Raw genomic sequence first — 20293 nt, 5'->3', positions numbered from 1 at the left:
GAATTTCTGCCAAGTACTGGCTGTGTAGTACATGTGACAACAATCTCCCGTCTTCTTCATATGTCTGGGCTATGGGGTAGGGTGGCAAGATGGAAGCCTTATCTTACAAAGAAGAACATCCAAGCCCGGCTTAATTTTGCAAAAAGACATCTGAAATCTCCCAAACGCATGTGGGACAATGTGTTATGGTCTGATGAAACCAAGGTTGAACTTTTTGGACATAATTCCAAACGGTATGTTTGGCGCAAAAACAACACTGCACATCACCTAAATAACACCATACCTACAGTGAAGCGTGGTGGCAGCATCATGCTTTGGGGCTGTTTTTCTTCAGCTGGAACTGGGGCCTTAGTCAGGGTGGAGGGAATTATGAACAGTTCCAAATACCAGTCAGTGTTGGCACAAAACCTTCGGCCTTCTGTTAGAAAGATGAAGATGAAGAGGAACTTCATCTTTCAGCACGACAATGACCCAAAGCACACATCTAAATCAACAAAAGAATGGCTTCACCGGAATAAGATTGAGGCTTTGGAATGGCCCAGCCAGAGTCCAGACCTGAATCCCATCGGACATCTGTGGGGTGATCTGAAGAGGGCTGTGCACAGGAGATGCCCTCGCAATCTGTCAGATTTGGAGCGGTTTTGCAAAGAAGAGTGGGCAAATATTGCCACATCAAGATGTGCCACGCTGGTAGGCTCCTACCCAAAAAGACTGAGTGCTGTAATAAAAGCCAAAGGTGCTGCAACAAAGTATTAGTTTAAGGGTGTGCATATTTATGCAACCAGGTTATTTTAAGTTTTTTATTTTATATTTTTCCCCTTTAAAAGTTTCAGTTTGTTTTTCACTTGCATTGTACAGGTTATAGGTCAGATTAAAGGTGGAAAAAGTTGTGAAATTATATGTCTTGCTGTCATTTTTTTACATCACGAAAACCTGGCATTTGAACAGGGGTGTGTAGACTTTTTATATCCACTGTATTTGTTTCTTCTAATTTTATTACTGGCTATATTTGGGCCACATCTACGGATGCTGGACTGTGCCACTGGAGTAATCAGAGACTTTCATAGCCTTATATAAAAAAGAAGTGAATTTATATTGTGTGATATTCCATTTTATCATGTGCCTGCCCTCACAGTTAACTTCTGTTTCCACGTGTTTAAAAAAAAAAAAAAAAAAAAAAAAACAGTCTGCAGGACAAATTTGATGCAACATCTCATGAAATCTTCAAAGCAGCTTCATCTGCCTTCACAGACAGACACTGGAAAACCAGCAGAGGTTGGGATGAGCCCAGTGAACACCTGTTTAATTAGTAATCTGTTTTAAAAGTCTATGAATAAATAACTATATAATAGTTTGTCACATCGTGTACAGTAATTTTTGTTTATGGCACGTTTAATATACACAGTGATAGAATAACCATGACTCAATAATAGTGTTAATGTCTCCTGTATAATCTGCAGGTATTTAATTGGAAAAATGGATGATCAACTTACCCACAACAGTCTAGAAAGTTCAACTTGCAGGTAGAATAACTGGTTTATTAGTCAACTGAATTGTAAAGAATGGGGGGAAAACATATTGAGCATAATTGAGGTGAAAGATACATCTTGCGGATGCGCTGGGACACATCATCAGTGATGTAACCTGAGCATAAATAAAAACCATTTTTTAGAGTTAATTCTCAGAAAGGTAGGAAACTCTTAGCTGGTCATAATCTACTTAGATTAGTACGGTTTCACTAATGACTTTACTTAATGAACAAATTACTAATGCTTTCATCAGTAATGAGCTGTTTGTCAGGCTGTGAGCCCACATTCAATTAATCTGTAATAGGATCCGTTTTTATCCAGCACATTTACTCGTGAGATATAACTTGGTAGCCCAAAAGGTGTTTTACTAAGGTATTATTACCGATCTATAAACAGTTTTAGATGAGAGCAAACGTTTGCTCTCATCTAAAAGACAAGTAGGAACAATTGTTTCGGCAGTTTGTTTCAGCTGAACAGATTTGCAGACCGGACCGGAGGGAAGCTGGAGTGCTGATCATTTCGGTAAAATAATTTGAAATCACACTCGTATATTTAAATGACAGTTAGGTGTATTATTCAGCACCATTAATATAACTGTTAGGCGACCTAAATCTTCCAAACTGACTGCTTTAATTAAAGTTAATTTAATTTTCTTATCATGTGACTCTACGTGTTAGCTTCAGAACTGACTGTAGGCTCAACAGCTAGCCAGCATTAGCAAAAACGTTATAAACTAGCTAACTGGTTATTTAGCGACTGGCTCGGGTGTTAGCCACATAGCATTATCCTGCCGATTAAATTCCACGTGTATTTATTGATAGATAACAGAGGTTAAATAAAACAATTGAAATCATTTGAAGTTGTCCTCGGCGGTCTTAGTTGCTCTCAGATAAACTAGCTAGCCGCCACGGAGCTCTAACAGCACGTAAATGTTCGCGTGTGCAGGGAAGCAGCCGTTAGCTCTGTGGACACCGACCTGTTGAAGCAGAGATGCCCAAAAAGAAAACCGGTGCCCGGAAAAAGGCTGAGAGTCGTAAGGAGAGAGAGAAACAGAGTCGAGCCAACCGGGAACATGTCGAAGTGGCCAAACACCCCTGCAACTCTATCATGGTTTGTACTGTAGCTGCTTAAAGCACTGCTTTAAGTATTATACCTTAAGTACTGTTACTTACAGATACTTCACTGTCTTCTGTTTTGTAGGAATGTGACAAATGTCAGAGGTGAGTGACTGTATTCCATCATATCCTTGTTCAGGTGTAGACTGTCACAGGCACAGACAGTTTAACATGTTTCTCTGTTTGTCGTGTCACCTGGTAGAAAACAGAAGAACAGAGCTTTCTGCTACTTCTGCAGCGCGGTGCAGAAGCTGCCTGTGTGCGCTCAGTGTGGTGAGTCGACTGCAGTGTCACGCTTCTCATGTAAATCATCCAGCAAACAAAGTTCATCTCTCGAAGTTCACCGGCAGCTGCTCACTGTAGTTTTTAGCATTCCTTACTCAAACTGGGGTGAAAGTGCATTTGTTGGGCAATATTTTCTGCTGAGTATTCACAGCAGTGAGTTGACACATATGGGAGCAACTCATGTCAAAATGAAGTTCACAGAGTGCATCAGTGTGATTCAGTGATGCATTTTATGGCCTATGGCACCGAGTAATAAGATGCAGGTATATCAGTCTTCGGCTGCGCAGGCGTTACAGGTCACTGTTGGTTTTTGGCTCTTCATGTAGTTTGTTAACAGTAAGAAAAATGTAGGACGTCACCCGCCACTACATTTAGAAGTGTATAGAGAGATGCTCTAATCACTTCAGGTTCTGGTCATTGTGGCATTAAAATATTCTGTCACACTTAATTAATCTGTGAAATGTTTAATGCTTGTGTTTTCAGGCAAAACCAAGTGCATGAAGTCATCAGATTGTGTGATCAAACATCCTGGGATCCACAGCACTGGGATGGCCATGGTGGTAAGTTAGCAACGCCTCTGAACTGATGCCATCGCATGGCAAGAATGACGGTTTGTGCGAACCATCAGCACTTATCAGTCCTAACAGGGACACTTGGTTATTGCAGCAATGTACAAGGGACGCTGTGTGAAACATGAATTAAACAGAATGTGATCCCTTGCTGATCCTTTTTGACACAAACTCAAAAAAACAGCACAAAGACAATGCATTTGAAGTCTGATCTCATTGGCTTCATTAATTTTTGTGAATATCTGCTTATTCTGAATCTAATGCAGCAACACGTTTAAACAAGTTGGGACAGGAGCAGCTAAACACTGGGAAAGTATTATGCAAAAACAACGACACTGCTGAAATTGTGAAATTTGTACAAACAGTGTTGAGCAATAATAAAGTTGTTCATCATTAGAGAGAAAGTTCCCACATCGCTCTGTCACTGTCACAACTGTGTACTTTGATCAAATGTTGCAACAAGGGCCTGATAATTATGGTCATAGTAATGACCATCAGTGATGTTGAAGAAGATAGTGCTGTAATAGTGTACCAGACGAATGATATAAACAAGGTTCATAGTACAAGCACCCATAGTATTGTACCAGAGTAACGACATAAACGAAGTACGAAGTGATGAGTGACATCCCAGTGTTCAGTAATCAGTGAGTACCACTCACAGATGACGAAGCCCGTCGCAGGATTTAAAATAAGCTGCATTGTGTTAGATTATTTTTGTTTCAGGTCAAGTTTAAGAAAAATAAATCTTTGCAAAGACTTTGATTTTTTTAAACCATTTTCTTCTTGACCACAAGGGGGCAGTGTGTGACTTCTGTGAAGCTTGGGTGTGCCACAGCAGGAAATGTCTGAGCACTCACGCCTGTGTGTGTCCTCTGACTGATGCAGACTGCATTGAGTGTGAACGCAGTGTGTGGGATCATGGTAAGACCCCCCCCCCCCCCCCCCCCCCCCCCCCTTGATTGAAACTGCTCCAGTCTCATCAGTGTCACAGTAAAAATCACCACTGACTGCTTTAACTTCCTGAACAGGGGGGCGAATCTTCCGCTGCTCCTTTTGTCAGAACTTCTTGTGTGAGGATGATCAGTTTGAGCACCAGGCGAGCTGCCAGGTCCTTCAGGCAGAAACTTACAAATGTGAGTCACCCTCTTTTTCCCTTCACAGTGTCATTTTTGTGGTTGATGAAGAATGTAAAGAGTATCTTACTTTTGCCAGACAGAAATGTCCAGAAGGGATGTGTGCAGAAGAGCAAACGTGATTTTTGTTTTGTCTCCTCTCGCGTTCCAATTCAGGCGTTTCCTGTAATCGACTGGGGCAGCACTCCTGCCTGCGCTGTAAGGTGAGGGGAACATCTGTCTTCACTTCAGACAGCACAGTGGAGGAAGCTTATTGTGTCCAAATGTTGTGAACGTGTTAACCTGCTCCTCAGGCTGCACTAAGCATTTTCAGGGAAAACAACACCCATCTTATCTCACATCACAAACTGTTTCTACAACAATGAAGAACAACCCACATCTGCGAACTGATAAGATCGAGTCAAATGAATCTCCCTCTCCTTTGATTTTGCAGGAAATGCTTCTGGCATGCAGGAAATATGTAATTGAAGCCAAAGATTAAAAATAGAAAGCGATCTACCAAACAGCAGCAAGAGAGCATTCCAGTCAGATAAACTGGACTCTCCAAATGAAGCCGCTGCCAGGAGATCATTTTTCATTTCGACCCCTCTTCCTTTGGGTCAGAGCGGTGTGCACTTTGTTTACATCGGGCTATGTGATCTCTAAACCGCGGAGAGAAATTGATTATGCCACTGGTACCTAGAGGAAAAGTTAGCTCACCTCAGCTGTATCTGCTGAGTGGCTGAAATGAGCAGGCAGCTTGTGATAATGTTCGCTGATAGCACAATTAATTACAGGTGAACTCAGTGTGCTTTACCAAGAATGTGTACAACAAAGGGTAACTTAGAGAAGAGTACAATAAATAAAACAAAAGAGAAAAACCAGCAAGCAAACCACATACACACACACACACACACACACACACACACACACACACACACACACACTCTCACACTGTAACTATATCTGAGAATGCAGACTGCCAGTTCAACATAAATAGAAGACATTCACACGTTCACAGCACAGAATAATGAGCTGTAAAAAGAGTCCACCGCGGCACAAACAAGACGTCCTCTGCAGGTCTCATTAAAGTCACATTTTGTTAATTCCATCTTAAAACAACACACATGCTCACATGTGTGTTTGAGATTCCTTCCTGAAAGTGACTGAAGACTTTAATGGCTCAGTGGCTTCTGCTGAGCTTCAGGAAGGAGGCTGTGGATTAGTTTCCCTCATCGTTTAATGTGAGCTTATGTTGTCCCAAGACAGCCTTAAACGTTTCCTTTGATGCCTGTGGATCATGGAGGTCACATCAGGGATCATTTAAACCCACTGTGTATCGACTGAGCCCTGACACGTGTGCAGCTGCTGTGACGTAATATCAGTGTGACAAGCTGAGAATAATTCAGAGTGAATGGTCATTCAGCCCTTGTGAGAAAACAGAGACATGAACTGGAAGTAGGACTGGTCAGAAGAGCTTTATCAAAGTGCAGGAGGAGAAAAGAGAGCTGGGAAATCCTGAACACGGCAGGTGAGAAGCTCCACTGGAGGCGAGAGAAGAGGAAGACGTGATGATGATGAATGAACTTGCTTGTCCAAACAAGCCTCAGCAGTTGTCAGATTTCAGTCTCACAGTTCGAGCCTCAGTTAAAACTACATGTCAAGATAATGTGAGTGAGTGTTTCCACAGGATGGTTTTAATGCTCGTTCAACTGTGTCCTCTCAGGCCTGCTACTGTGACGACCATGCCAAGAGTAAGGTCTTCAAACAGGAGAAAGGAAAAGCTCCACCCTGCCCCAAGTGTGGTCACGAGACCCAGGAGACCAAAGACCTCAGCATGTCCAGTGAGTCTCACACAGAACCGTTACAACTGGTTTCCAGTAAATGTGCTGTTTGGAGGAAGTTGCAGCAGCTCCTCTGCTGAATCGTGACTCAAGAAAACGAAACTAAAAGAGTTTAAAAGAGCGTTTTTGAGAAGTGAACTTTTATTTCCCAGAAAAACGTGAATCAGAGTTGTTTATCTGCATTTCACTCAGAATTTATTGTGATCTTGCCACATTTTTTCTGAACAAAAAAAAAGATGCATCTGACCACTTTAACCACGTTTTATTGATCTGGTACGGCAGTGTAACCCGAGTGTAATCTGAAATTGAAGATTTATTGAGCGTGAAGGCTCTTTTTTGACCGTGGGAACAGTCATTTGACGTCAGGGTTCACTTGCATTAAGGCGTTATCACAGGCCTGACCTGTGTCACCTTCACTGCTGTCATCTGACTCTTATCTCTCTGGACGTGTTAGCTTTGGAGCGAGACACGATGTGAGGTCAAAACGAGTCGAGCAAAAGCTCATCTGCTCGAGCGCTTTGTGTTTCCTGTGATTCAAGTGAACACACAGATGCAAGTAATACGCATACAGCACACAGTGGGATTAAAGTAAACACACGTCTGTATGGAGCAAAGCTAACCACACCTGTCTGTTCTCCGCAGCTCGCACGTTGAAGTTTGGCCGCCAGGCTGGTGGCGACGACGACGACGATTATTCCGACGGCGCATCAGGATACGACTCCTACTGGAAGAACTTAGCGTCTGGAGGCAGAGACCAACAGGACGACTACGGAGAGGATGACGACGACGATGAGGAGGATGAGTATGAGGAGGAGGATGAGGAGGACGAGGAGGAGGAAGAGGACACAGAGGAAGGAGAAGAAGGCGAAGAGGAAAAGGCTGCTGATTCCGTGGCTGGTCTTAGACTGGACGGGACGGCCTAAGCGAGGACAGAGACTGGAGAGACCTGCACAGGTGGAGCCCCATAGATCCAACAGATCCTCAGCAGATCGTCTCACGTTACAAGTCAGCGATGAACAGGGTCACACAGAAGAAGAAGAAGAAGAAGAATCAAGAACACGGTCGGTGTGACGAGGGCTGGATGTCGATGCTAGTGCCAACACGATGCCCACGTTTCTGCACTGATACTTTTTCCAATTCCTTATTCTGAGGAATAAAAATATGCAGCAATACAAGAACCAGAAGAATAAAAGAATGAGTTCAAACAATAAACAAGGTTTGATTTTAATCTGATATTAAAAAATAAGTCAACAGGATTATGGATCTGTCCAGACATTTAATGCAGATTTTTATTACCTGACAGTTTTTGCTGTCATCAGGACGACCTGTTTTCAGCTTCCCACGATGCATTCAGGGCTGGGTTGATGCACCAGGAGGCCCCCGGGAACCAGAATTAGCTGCGAAGCCCCTTTGACTCCTTTGTTGTGGTGGCACAGTTTTATTTAGGGAATATGCACCGTGTACATTTTGACACAGGCAGGTAACTGAACAGCTGCTCGCTCCTCAATGTTTCTCCAACAGGAAATTTGCACTCGAGATTCAATGAATGTTCCTCGACACAGAAACACAGAAATCTCTTTAGGTTTCTGTTATGATCACCAGTTTCAGTTTTTCAGCTTTGTCTCAGTTCGGCTGCGCAGACGGCTCTAAATACTACAATACCAGGACCCTCAGGTACTGCGGCTACTGCGAAGAAGAACTGACAGGAGCCCTGAAAAGACCCATCATAAAAATCCTTGAGACCCTCCTGGTTTGAGTCCGTGTTGTGCTTGAGTGGTGAGCATCAGCACAGACCCGCTGGCCCACAGTGACTTCTGCAGCTCCCGGTCATTTGCCATGTCTGTGGCTGCTGATCCAGCCTGAAAACAAAGGTTCTAATCATAACGTCTTTACTGTGTACTGTTAAACTGCAGCTTATTGCAGCCATTCATGGGGTTTAGGTGCTTCAGTGCAGTACAAAGGCTGTCCAATCAGTCTGACATGTTTGCCCTGATCCTTGTAATCAGCTGCATTTGTTGAGACTTGTATGAGTTAAACTTGCCAATAAATGCTAAAATCCTCTTTGACGGAGCATTTGGAAATGAGAGTTGTCTTCCATGTGGTTTGCTGACTGACTGACTGACTGACTGACTGCAGATAGCCATGTTCACCGCTGCCCCGACACGTACTGGTTTGTAACAAAGTGACGAAGCGGAGGAGGCGTGCGCGCAACATGACGCCAGCAGGGCGTGTGACAGTCCGGGAACGAGATCTGGACCGCGCGCCCGCTCCTGTGAGGTGTTATTAAAACTGGACTCACATCAATGAGACACAAGCGCTTTGGAGTAACAAGTGAAATGCAAAAATGTGAGCTTGGCCTGCTGCTCCGCTGGGAAGGAGAGCGACCGCTGCCGCTGCGCAGATGACAGACTTCATGACGGCGCCCCCGCTGATCCTCGTCCAGCCCACATGCCCCAGAGACCCGCGAACGGTAAGCTGAACTCGCCTGTGTGGGTTTGGTGGAGGTGTAACCAGCCCGAGGCTTGGCTAAACCTCAGGTCGGGAGTTGTAGCACGAGCACAGGTAGCGTTTTGATTTGATAAGTCGTAAAGGTGGAAAAGTTCCCCCCGGCGGGACGTAAATAGTGCGTAATGACCGGAGGTGTGTCAACCTGGTGATCCACGTGCGTCCACGGGAGACATTTCAGCTGCGTGGGTGAACTTGCATCATTCTGGTTATTTGATTAAAAGCAAACACAACAAGTCACCGTTTAAGTTTCACTTTCAGTTTGTGCGGGCCGGACAAGAGGCTCCCGGTAAGGCGGTAAGGAAAGAGTCACCGTCGACCACAAACAGCTGGTTCAAGGTGTGGAAGGACGCGCGAGGCATTTAACTGCTGTTTATTCAGACGCATCAAATCATGTGGGAACATTTAGGAAAGTGACAGAGAGTTATTATTCAAAGTCAGAGGTGCAGCTCATATCCTGGAGTACAAGTAAAGAAATACTCCCTCACGAGTAAAAGCCAGCGTTATCAGCAACATGTACTGGACACTGTCAAAGCAAAAGTATGCTGCTCGTGCACAGTGTCATGTCTTCTTAACACATTCTGTCTTTGGATAATTACCTGTAATTAGTTTACACAGGACTGGTTAGTTTAGTAAAGAAGCTGCATCACATTTTATTGGCTCCTGCCGTGTTTTGATTGGAAAGTGTTGACCTGAAAAGTACATAGGAACGAAAGCTGTCACGTGAATGTGGTGGAGTAGAAGTTTAAAGAAGCACAAAGTGGGAAAAGATCTTTATAATTGTACTTGATTTTGTTATTGGAGCATTTTCACTGATGCTTCAAAGCAGCATTTTAGAGACTCCCTGTGTTTGAAGTCATAAACAAATACGCTTGGAATGATCATGTAAGTACAGTGTAGTTTTAACACAAATCTTTCTTTTCCATTAAAAGTTGTGAAACTACATCCTCTGCTTCAGAACCAGAATCTGTGAACATGTAAATGTCGTTCGTTTTAAAGCTGAACTGGACGCAGGACGATGTGAAGTTCCCACTCAGCTTGTTTGCACTGCAGGTTTCAGTTTTAACATCACGCTGCTCAAAGCTGCATGTTGGCCCACGATCGGCCTCCACGCTGGCTGTCACGCCACCACATTCACCTCCGAACAGTGAGGAGACCGGCGTCTGAGGGTCTGAGGGTCTGAGGGTTCTGGAGGAGCGAGCAGCTCACAGGTGGATTCAGGAGCTGGACCGTTCAGTGATCTGTAGACAGCGAGTAATCTCTGAAATCAGTTCTGTGTGATGATTTTAGTACAGGGGTGATGTGTAAGTAATGTGTTTCATGTTTCTTAACCCAGTTTTCAGTGTCCGACTGAGACACGGTGGATTTCAGCTGGCTGTTCCAGTTATATTAGTGAATTTTCGGTTCCAAATCCGAAATGAGCTTTTTAACCTGCTCTCTGGGTTTCAGAGACCAGTTTGCAGTGGATCTCTGACCTCCAGCGCAGAGATCCACAGGGATCAGTCTGATCATTGTTTAACCACAGAGAGTTTTGCATCATCCAGTCTCTACTGTCACTCATACAGCTGATGAGGTCCTTAGTAACAGTTCAGCAAACTGTTTTGTATCCGGATTATTGGGATTATCAGTGTTCATTGTTTTGAACAGTAGCTCACTAAATTCCTCTAAGAAGCTGTGTTTGAGTTCAGGACGGTGGCGCAGTGTAGTTAACGGTGCAGGAGATCCAGATGTAAAAACAACTGCATCATGTTCAAAAGATGCGAAACACAAAGAGGTACTGAATCTTAAACGACCAGCCGCTCCCACTCCTTTGTTCCTCTTGGATCTTGTACAACTCTTACGTGACGTTTCTATCAGTTCTTTGTTAGCAGCCTCATCCAGCCAGCTCTCAGCGAGCACAACATGTTTGTTTTTCTGTCTTTAACCTGCCAGTAGCTGGATATGACAGAGCAGGTTTAACATGAACCAGAGTGTCTGATCGAGCAGCATGATGGCTGACTGATCAGGTGATAGTTCTGACTGAAGGGGTTCGTGCAGCTGTGAGATTTTCATGAGAAGTGTGCTCAGGACTTAGGACTGGCTGGCACTCGTGAGTGAAGCTTTCCAGGGACGTAGCGTGAGTTCAGTGGTCGTAGATAAAAGAGGTGAACCTCTGCTGTCAGACTCTGCACATGCTGCAGGTGGTGTTTCACAGCTGCTCTCCTCTCAGCAGCTGGAGGTCCTCAGATGTGAACCTGCCGTCTGTTTCTGCGTCTCCGCGTCAGATCAGAGGTGTCTTCACTGTCAGAGCTCCGAGGCTCTGGAGTCACCTTTCTGCTGCCGCGTCAGTCTTCCTTTAAAACTCAGTTTAAAACTCGCGTGTATCGACGTGGCCTGCCAGAAATTTACTGCTCCACATTTATGTTTCAGACACTCACTCACTCTCTGCACTGCTTACTTTCTTTCAGTGTTTTGTGTAAAACACTTTGTAACATTGGCTTTGAGATAGAAATACATAATATAAATACAAATATCTTTATTATCAATGTGCAGAATGTTACTTTGCAGAGTGGCCAGAGTAGTTTACAACCCTGATTCCAAAAAAGTGAGGACGCTGTGGAGAACATATGAACGGAATGCAGCTTTCTGAAGTGTTCCTGAGCACGAAACATAAATAAAACCTGATTCAGTCATTAACAAACAACCTGTGTTTACTGACAAGGTCAACAAAGTGTTCCCTGGTCCATGTGTTCATATCTTCATCCATTCATATGTTCACAAAGTGGTGGACCTCGCTCCATCCTCACTGTGAGCGACTTTCATACCCAATCACGATCCTCTCACCTGTTACCAATGAGCCTGTTTACCTGTGGAATGATCCAAACAGGTGTTTTTGGAGCGTTCCACATCTTTCCCAGTCTGTGAAACATGCTGCTGCATCAGATTCAGGATAAGCAGATATTTACAGAAATCAATGAAGTTAATGAGGTCAAACATTAAATCTTTTGTCTTTGTGCTGTTTTTAGTTGAGTTTATGTCAGAGAGGATTAGAAAATGGTCAGATTCAGTTTCATGTTTTCTACAGTGTCCTGACTATTTTGGAGTCTGCTTGTATGATTATAATGACTTCATTACTGGATTGTACATGTGAACTCACAACACAATTCATTATCATTAACTTTACATCAGCATTTTGAAGTAGCTTTCTCGGTGGAGCAAAGTCTGGTTAATTTATTGTATTATTCAGTAAATGTGTTTATTCAGCAGGTGGAGTTAAAAGTTACTCTGTAGATCCTGATTTTACTCACAAAACGCGTCATTATCGTCTAAAGATGCATTGTTGTAGAAGAAACTACGCGGCTGCATGTCGTTCAAGTCTCCTCCACTTAAGACACGTGTTGCTTTTCTTTTACGTGGATGTTTGATCTTCACTGTGCAGACTTATCGAAGCCTGTTTTCACTTTCACCTGCTGGAGGAGGAAAGTTTCTCGTGCATGTTAAATCTGAGGTGTGCACGTGTGCAGTAAGAGCAGGGTGTGAAAAGCATATGCATCTTAGAGAGGTGGGGTGTCAGAGCAGAAGCACTGAGAGGACGTCTTCAGAGAAGGAGGACATTTCGTGTCCAGCGGTTCAACTTTTCAACAGTATTTGGATTTTCATGGATTCTGGATTTTTGTCTGCAGGGGTTTTTAAAAGCATCACAACCAGCTACATTTACACATGAACGCATCGCTAATCCAGTTTGTCTCCATCGGTTCAGTGCAGTGATCACAGCCTCGGATGAGAAATCAAATGATTTCTGATGCTTGTCACTCCGTCCTCGTCACCTTTCAACCCTCCGTCAAGTAGAAAGTTTGCAGAACATTCATCTGAAGAGCAGAAAGAGCAGGAGGCCGAGTGGTCCAGAGGTGTGTGTATGAAGGAGGGCGGGCGGCCATCTTTGTTACAGTGTCACGCTGGACGCTGTGACGTCCGATCAGGCGGCAGTGAAGAGCTTCAGGAAGCTGTAAACGAGCTTCATTTCCTGTTTAGTTTATCACAGCTCAGTGACTGCTGGTTCAAACTCAGCATGTGATGAAGAAACGTTCTGCTGACTTCAGCTGTTCTTGTATTTTCTTTTCAGACACCGGTCTGTGACTATGTTGGCTGCATATTGAGGTTTAAGAATGAAACGCTCTTTGGAGTATTCTTTCAATAGAAAATGAATCTAGTTTTTAAAACAAAAATGGCACCAACAGACTGTTCCAGCTTCTCAAATGTGAATGTTTCTGCTGTTTTTCGTCTTCTGAGATATTAAATAGAAAGTTTTGGGGTTTTGGATAGACCTTTGAACACATCATTGCTGCCTCTGGGAGCTTGTGAATAGGATTTGTAAAATAAAAAAAGTAAATAATCAATAATAAATTTGATGGGGTTTTATGTCACTGTAGTAAAGGGCAGCGCTTCATGTTAGATTCAGTGAGCGCTGCGCAAGTCAACAGAGGTAGATATGAATATGTTTATATATATATATACTGTATATATATGGATAGATATGTAGATACAAATAGATATATATAGTACAAAACGTGAACATGACAAGCTGATTAACAGAAACAATTGTTTTAAAAGACTGATTGTTTTAAGCCTTTTATAAAGCCAAAACGTCAAATATTTGCTGGTTCCAGCATCATAAAAGTGAGAATGTGCGATGTTTCTGTTTCAAATTGTTTATCATCTCTTGATCTTTGGTGAATTTGAAGCTTTCGGCTTGGTAAAAATTCTGATGCTGGTTTTAATTTTTGTATAGTTTTCTGACATTTAAATTAAAAGATTAATTGAATAATTGAAAAAAAAAAACACAATACAATACTTCCATTATTAACTATATTAATATATAATATAGTTAATAATGGAAATAACATTAGTTGCAGCTCTGCATTTTGTAACATTCAACAACGTTGACTGCACAGAGCCCAACAGAAGGTGTTCTTTAGGGGGACACACCTGGCCAAACGTGAGCAGATACGACACTGCTGTCAGTGTTCTGAACAGACACATCAGCAAAACAAAAACACTATAAAACACAACTACACAAAGGCACAATGATCTGAACAGTACACACCTCAAACACTAATTAAATGAAAGTCTGTTTAGAAACAGTCTTCAGCCTGATCCACACCCTTCAAATGGCTCACGTTAATGTTACGCATCGTTGCACACAAATGACTGTCACTGCTGTCAATCAGGATTCTCAGAACAATCTCAAGACAGTTTCAACTTGCCGACATCGTGCTCGGCAGAGGCGGGGCCAGAGTGGTGGCCAGCCCCCTGTTCGAGTCTCAGAGTGATAGGTACTGTTAGTATCGCAAAGTGACCACAAAGAGACATAAAACTACCACAGAGACGCAAAATGACCACAAAGAGACGCAAAATTAACACAAAGAGACGCAAAATGAACACAAAGAGACACAAAATGACCACAAAGAGACACAGAACTACCACAAAGATGCAAATGTCTGGACTGTGGCTGACTGTACTGTACTATGTCCAGGGTATCCAGGTCAATGCGTGTCCACACATTCTTATATCTGTCTGCGAGGAATGCAGAAGAGCAGCGACAGGTTCAGCAGTGCCACTGAAAAATGCTGATTCATGCTTTCTAAAAACATCATACAGTTCATTTCTTCACAGAAGCAGGCAGGTGCTCGGGTTCGTCGTCCCTGTCGAGAATAAACTTTACGCTGTCTGGAGTACAAGTTATCAGCGGGTGTACATTTAGTTCTGCAGTGCAACGTGAATTCCTTTGCTCTGCGAGTGAGTCCTCGATGAAGTCCAGATCATGGAAATTTGGCTCTTCAAAGGGTCAACAGTAGGTTGGTGCCAGGACCGATCTGTGCGAGTAGGTCATAAATTAATAAACAGGATTATGCTCTCCCCCGTTAGTACTGAGCATTCCTGTGTTAATCCTCTGTGAATCTTTCAGGCTGGTTCCTCCACCCAGAGGCCCTGTGGAGGACAGCTTCAGGGGGCGTTCATTCTTTTACCATGTTCACAAACCAGAGAACTCGGCAAAAAAAGAGGCAAACGATGGAGAGCGCAGACAAAAACTCCCAAGTGACGTAAGATGGAGTCTAGATTTGTGGACGGCAGCAAATAGCAGCAAAAGCACAATGTGACCGGCAGCAGGGACAGAGTGCAAAGGTTTGGAGGAAACTCTGAAGCCTCGAGATCAACTATCAACATCCAGATGATGAGGAGAAAAAACACCTGGTGCAGCGTGATTGAGGAGGCGCTGCTGAAGTCCAGGAGACATCTGCAGCATCAGAAAGTCACATTTCTGTCACACTGAAACAAGCTTCCTGCTCGTAGCAGATGGTTAAAATGAGCTGACATTTTGAACTAAGCATTAAGGTAAAACTGAACTCGTTAAGCGGCACGTCTTCTCTCAACATGTCGCTCAAGCTGGACAAAATAACCCGAAGGATGACGCTGACGCTGATGCTTCCTTGTTTTTGTTTGCAGAACGGCGTCCAGCTCCAGTCGACCTGTAACCTGTGCCGAGAGAGCCTCAAAACTCAGGTCTGGCTTTGTTTCTTAGTTCTGAGGTAGGCATACGGTGTTCGTCTCAGTTGAATACTGGTTATCAAATGGCAGAGGAAATGTTTCTATCAGCAGTGTAGCCGGAAAAAAACCACACACGTCAGATATTTTCTGTCCTTCAGGAGTAAATATTCAAATATGAACAGTAAAGCTCTGTTAAGTCATTTTCCTTCATCAAATAAAAAGCTGAATGAATCATGGGAAAGCTTCCTCAGAGGTGAATCACTCTGTATCTGCATGTCACCTGCACACCTGTGAAGTCACCTGTCCTCTTCCACAGCCTCTGTTTGAAGAAGCCAGATCATGTGATCAGTGAATCGTACTGTGTTGTAACCGCCGTCTCTTCACTCTCTTAAAGCTTCTTGAGTACATTTGCGTGTGCCGCGTCTGTCCCCGGAACAGCAGACGTGCAGATCTGCTTGGACGAGCTGAAAAGCACCATTCAGGTGAGCGAAGGTACCCAATGAAACGACCTTTCGCTTCTGTTTTACCGCCTCTGATGGAAGGATTTTGTTTTGTAGAAAGCATCTTAATTCTTTGCCGTTGCTTTGACACTTCCTGTAGTTTGACTCATACAGTTAAATATTTGAAAACTTTTTAATATATTCAATTTTATTCCTTTATTTTAACTTCTGCTTCATTTCTGTTTTTGACTTTGACTCTTTTTCTTTTTCTCTTCTGTCACTTGTGTGATTTTCTTTTGTACTTTCTGTTGAGGGAGCTGGAGAACGAGGATTTCACTGCCAACAGCTGCTTCCCTCTAACAGCTGTGCCAATGACAGATAAGATCTTAGTTGGTCTAATTTTATGTCTTTTCACTCTTCTTACCCCTTTTCAGAAATCTGATGCCATGCTGTATGCTCCGTCAGTCAATGACGTTGAAGTAAGTACATTTTGAAGATGAAAAGATCTGAGTCATAAAAACTGAAAGGATTAAGTGAGCGATGTGCTGAATTTTTATGTTTTTATTTCTAACGTCCAGGTGTTTTAAACACTATTAAAAAGTCTCAGTTGGAGCCGCTCTGTTGCACTGGGAAACGTTCTCTCATTACAATGAACACGAGCTTTACAGAGTCAACGTTACATTAACAGTCCTGCTGCCAGTAATAATCAGTGGTGCACCAATGTGTATTAATCCGCAGCTGAAAATAGTCCCAAACAAATGCACCGTGTGCACCAAATGCAATGTGGCTTTGAGCTGAATGTCTCAACTAAATAATGGACTGCCATAAAATTTGAGACACAGGTTCACGTCCCCAACAGGATGAACCGTGTTCACTCTGATGATCCCGACTTTGTGTAATATTTTGTTTTTTGACCAAAAAAAACCCAAAACAAAACAACAAAAATGACATTCCCATCAGCCTCAGCTGTACTTTGTGTGAGTGCAAGTTAGCAAATGTTAGCCTTCTAGCATAATTTGCACTAAACACGTAAAATGTAATAAAACTTGTCACTGTGCGCCTGTTTGCATGCTAACATTAGCATTTAGCTCAAAGCACCACTGTGTCTCAGTGCGACCTCACGGGGCTGCAGACTCTTAATCTTGTTTGAAAATAACTGTTAACAATATATTTGGGACCATTTTTCACCATTTCCAGGAATAAATGGGCAAAGCATCACAGACAGGGCAGAGAAATCATGAAGAAACAGACTGAGGGATTATTCATTTCTGTCTTTTTGTTGTGTCTGTTGAAAGAAAACCAGAAAATGAAGACAAACGAATCTGTTTAGATCGGAGAGAAGCGGTATTGTTAAAAAGCTCGATTGGTTTGTGAGCATGAAGTCGCTGCCTCGACGCGGCTGTTCGTGTAGTTGACCTGAAGCTGCACGTGTCCACACTGAGGCTCTTCTCTCTCTCCTAGGAGAAGTGCAAAATTATGTCGCTCAGATGTTACATGTTGGAGTTGATAATGGTCCTCGATGAAGAAGAGATTTTTGATAATAATGCAGATTGCCTCATGGATTTCAATGACGAACTGCCTCCTGAAGCCAACTCTGTAAGTCCTGGTTACAGCTCTAACGAGAACATGTGCTCACATTTTTAATCACAAGCCCGATTCCAAAAGAGCTGAGACGCTGCGTAAAACATGACCCTGACAGCACAAAGACAATAGATTTAAGGTTTGAGCTCATCAGCTTCATTGATTTCTGTAAATATCTTCTTATTGTGAATCTGATGCAGCAACACGTTTCACAGACTGGGAAAGATGTGGAACGCTCCAAAAACACCTGTTTGGATCATTCCACAGGTAAACAGGCTCATTGGTAACAGGTGATAGAGTCATGATTGGGTATGAAAGGGGCATCCTGATCGTTCACGTTCCACATGACTGGATGAAGGAGGTGAACACATGGACTCAGAGACACTTCAGTTTGTTTGCAGATGACTGCCTCTCAGCTGTTTTGGAGTCGGGTTGTACTTTTCGCTCTCATGTTACCTCTGATGAAGCCGATGTCGGTGTGTGTGTGTGAAACTGCTCGTGCTGCTTCTTCTTCACGGCTCATCGTTCGTTCAGCGCTGACACGTTTCGCTGCAGTACACAAAGCTTCCGTCGCTTCAGCTTTTCTATTTTCTTCGCTGAATATGTGTGAAAATGTCTTTTCTTGTGTCTCTCTTGAATCTCAGGTTGGCTGCCCACCATGTGAAGCATACTCACTTAAAAATATCACAACATTCCTGGAAAGACTAGAAAGCCTTTTGCAAGAAATGACGTCGGCGAACACGTGATATGGTGTGACTACTGTGAGCTGCGATATGTCTCTGTATATATTAATAAAGAACTGTGGGTGTTTATCTTGTAAATATCACACTGCAGCTACGTTGACCTGTGATACTGTAAATCTTGCCGTCCTGTATTTTATAAGATGGACTGACGACACTAAATCTGATGTGTAATAGACCAGTTTGACGTACAGGACGACAGCACTATGCTCATTGTTTAACTGTACAAATGAAGTCCTTCACTGAAAGAAGTAGCACACAGTAGCAGCATGGACTGTACATCCTGAATGTACATTATTAAGCTCACTGCTACACACTACTGAATGTAATACCTGTTATACTGTATATGCCTGATGAACTCCAGAAAATAATATCCAAACTGTACAGTCTTTACTTCTTGTATTTGGTGTTTTTAGCTCTTTGTAGCTTTCTCAGCTGTTTGTTAAAGGTGCTTTTTGGAGGTTTTTGGTTGTTAAACGGTTAAGTTTAAATTCAGTGTTGATGCACTCTCAGACTGAAAACAGCTGTGTGAATTTGACGACTGACCACAGAAACTCCATGATGTGTTTTTTATTTTTTGCCGAAGTCTGAACGCCAGCGCTGCTTCACTCAAAGAATAAGACAGCTTTGGCTTTTCACAGGAGGGTGGAGACCTTCAGAATACCTTGAAACTGCCCTCAGGATATGAACGGCGCCTTGTGGTCCTGATACAAAGAAAAAAATAGGGACCCTCTCTGCAAAGCGTTGCTCCACAGCGCCCCCAGAGGTCAAACAGACCACAGGTTACCTCCAAATGAGCAGAACAAGCCGAGAAAATGATGATCCTTCTGAGCGCTTCACTGGTTTTTACTGGTCTCGTCACATGACGCTCTGCTGGGAGTCCGACGCTCGAGAAATGGAATAAAAGTCTGTGTGTCGCCAGCTGCTGATTCGGATGTTCTCTTTCTGGTTGTGGAGACGATGGCGCCGCACAGAGGATGTGGAAACGTGTTCATAGTGATGGCTCGGTTTCACGTCGGCGTTCGTCTGTTCATGTGACCAGCTCTGACCCTCCTGCACTGCAGCATCGATGAAGATGACTCAGGCGATGCTGATAACAATGGTGGTTGTGGATTTCTCTCTGACGGCGATTTAGGCGAAGACTTCTCAACAGTCCGTCACTTCAGACGAACGTGGACACAATTGGCTGCGATGAGGCTCCTGGAAATGGTGTCATTTTGGAACTAATTGGAATCCATGACAGAAAATCAGCATCCAGGCTTTGAGTCACCACCAGCATAGATGAAAATTTGTGCCGATGGCCGGTGGAGGAATTTGCCAAAGCAGTCATCGGTCCAGAGGTCCAGTCGAGGCCTTGATCCTAAGAACAAGCTCAAAGGTAAACGTCAGGTATGCTAACTGTAAACAGCACTCTGATAATCTTTAACACAAGCTTCAAATCCTTGAATGGAAAGTTCAAAGCACTCCTTCAGCACATACACACCAAACGTTTCAAGTTCACTTTAAATACACTGAGTGTTTCGCTTCGTTGCCTCCTCCCAGGTCTGCAGGACGCGGTGCATTCAATGACTGACTAAGGGAGGATTGTTTGAACGGATTGAGCTACAGAACAAGGGCAGCAGTGATTGGTTGTTGTTGTTGTTTTTTTTTTTTAATGTTTTAATCCTGAACACATTATTTTATTGCTTGAAGCAGCAAACTTCAGAGCCTCTTTTTAAGACTGCATTTGAGGCCTTTGCTGGAACATGTTTTTAATGCAACATGTGGATGAAATCATGACTCATTTAACTGTAGTACTTACTGGTTCCATTAAACACCCTTGAAATTCAACATGAACAGTGTCTAAAACATTATAGAGCCAAGAACACACCTTAAACCATTCTTTAATTTCATTTATTTCATTTCAAATAGCCAATTATACTTGTGTAACACAACAAATACATTTCAAACATGCATAATAAAAGTCCAAGGTGTCAACCCTTAGAATATAAAATCATTTAAAATACAAAAATAAATAATGGAATTTGTTTTAATAGCACTCAGAAATG

At 43.0% G+C, this 20293-nt stretch overlaps 2 protein-coding genes across 3 annotated transcripts; both read left to right on the top strand.

Moving 5' to 3' along the window:
* The first annotated feature begins 1998 nt into the window (after nt 1-1998).
* znf330 (zinc finger protein 330) lies at nt 1999-8539 on the top strand. Its single transcript, XM_076729370.1, has 10 exons — nt 1999-2051; nt 2475-2639; nt 2730-2749; nt 2847-2917; nt 3413-3489; nt 4293-4419; nt 4527-4631; nt 4788-4834; nt 6337-6454; nt 7097-8539. Exons 2-10 carry the CDS (start codon nt 2520-2522, stop codon nt 7375-7377), a joined length of 966 nt encoding a protein of 321 aa, XP_076585485.1. The 5' UTR covers nt 1999-2051; nt 2475-2519; the 3' UTR covers nt 7378-8539.
* A 135-nt stretch (nt 8540-8674) lies between these two features.
* LOC143319700 (interleukin-15-like) lies at nt 8675-20073 on the top strand. 2 transcript variants are annotated; one of them, XR_013077099.1, is made up of 7 exons: nt 8675-8924; nt 15443-15525; nt 15879-15966; nt 16359-16403; nt 17386-17520; nt 18150-19634; nt 19788-19983. XR_013077099.1 is itself a non-coding variant. In XM_076728845.1 (6 exons), exons 1-6 carry the CDS (start codon nt 8856-8858, stop codon nt 18249-18251), a joined length of 522 nt encoding a protein of 173 aa, XP_076584960.1. In that variant the 5' UTR covers nt 8675-8855; the 3' UTR covers nt 18252-20073. The 2 variants fall into 2 exon arrangements, 1 of the variants encoding a protein (XP_076584960.1); XM_076728845.1 differs by having other exon boundaries at nt 18150-20073.
* The last annotated feature ends 220 nt before the right edge of the window (nt 20074-20293 follow it).

This window comes from Chaetodon auriga, chromosome 4 (genome assembly GCF_051107435.1).
Source record: "Chaetodon auriga isolate fChaAug3 chromosome 4, fChaAug3.hap1, whole genome shotgun sequence".
Classification (NCBI taxonomy): domain Eukaryota; kingdom Metazoa; phylum Chordata; class Actinopteri; order Chaetodontiformes; family Chaetodontidae; genus Chaetodon; species Chaetodon auriga.
This window is presented reverse-complemented; position numbering and strand designations above follow the sequence as displayed.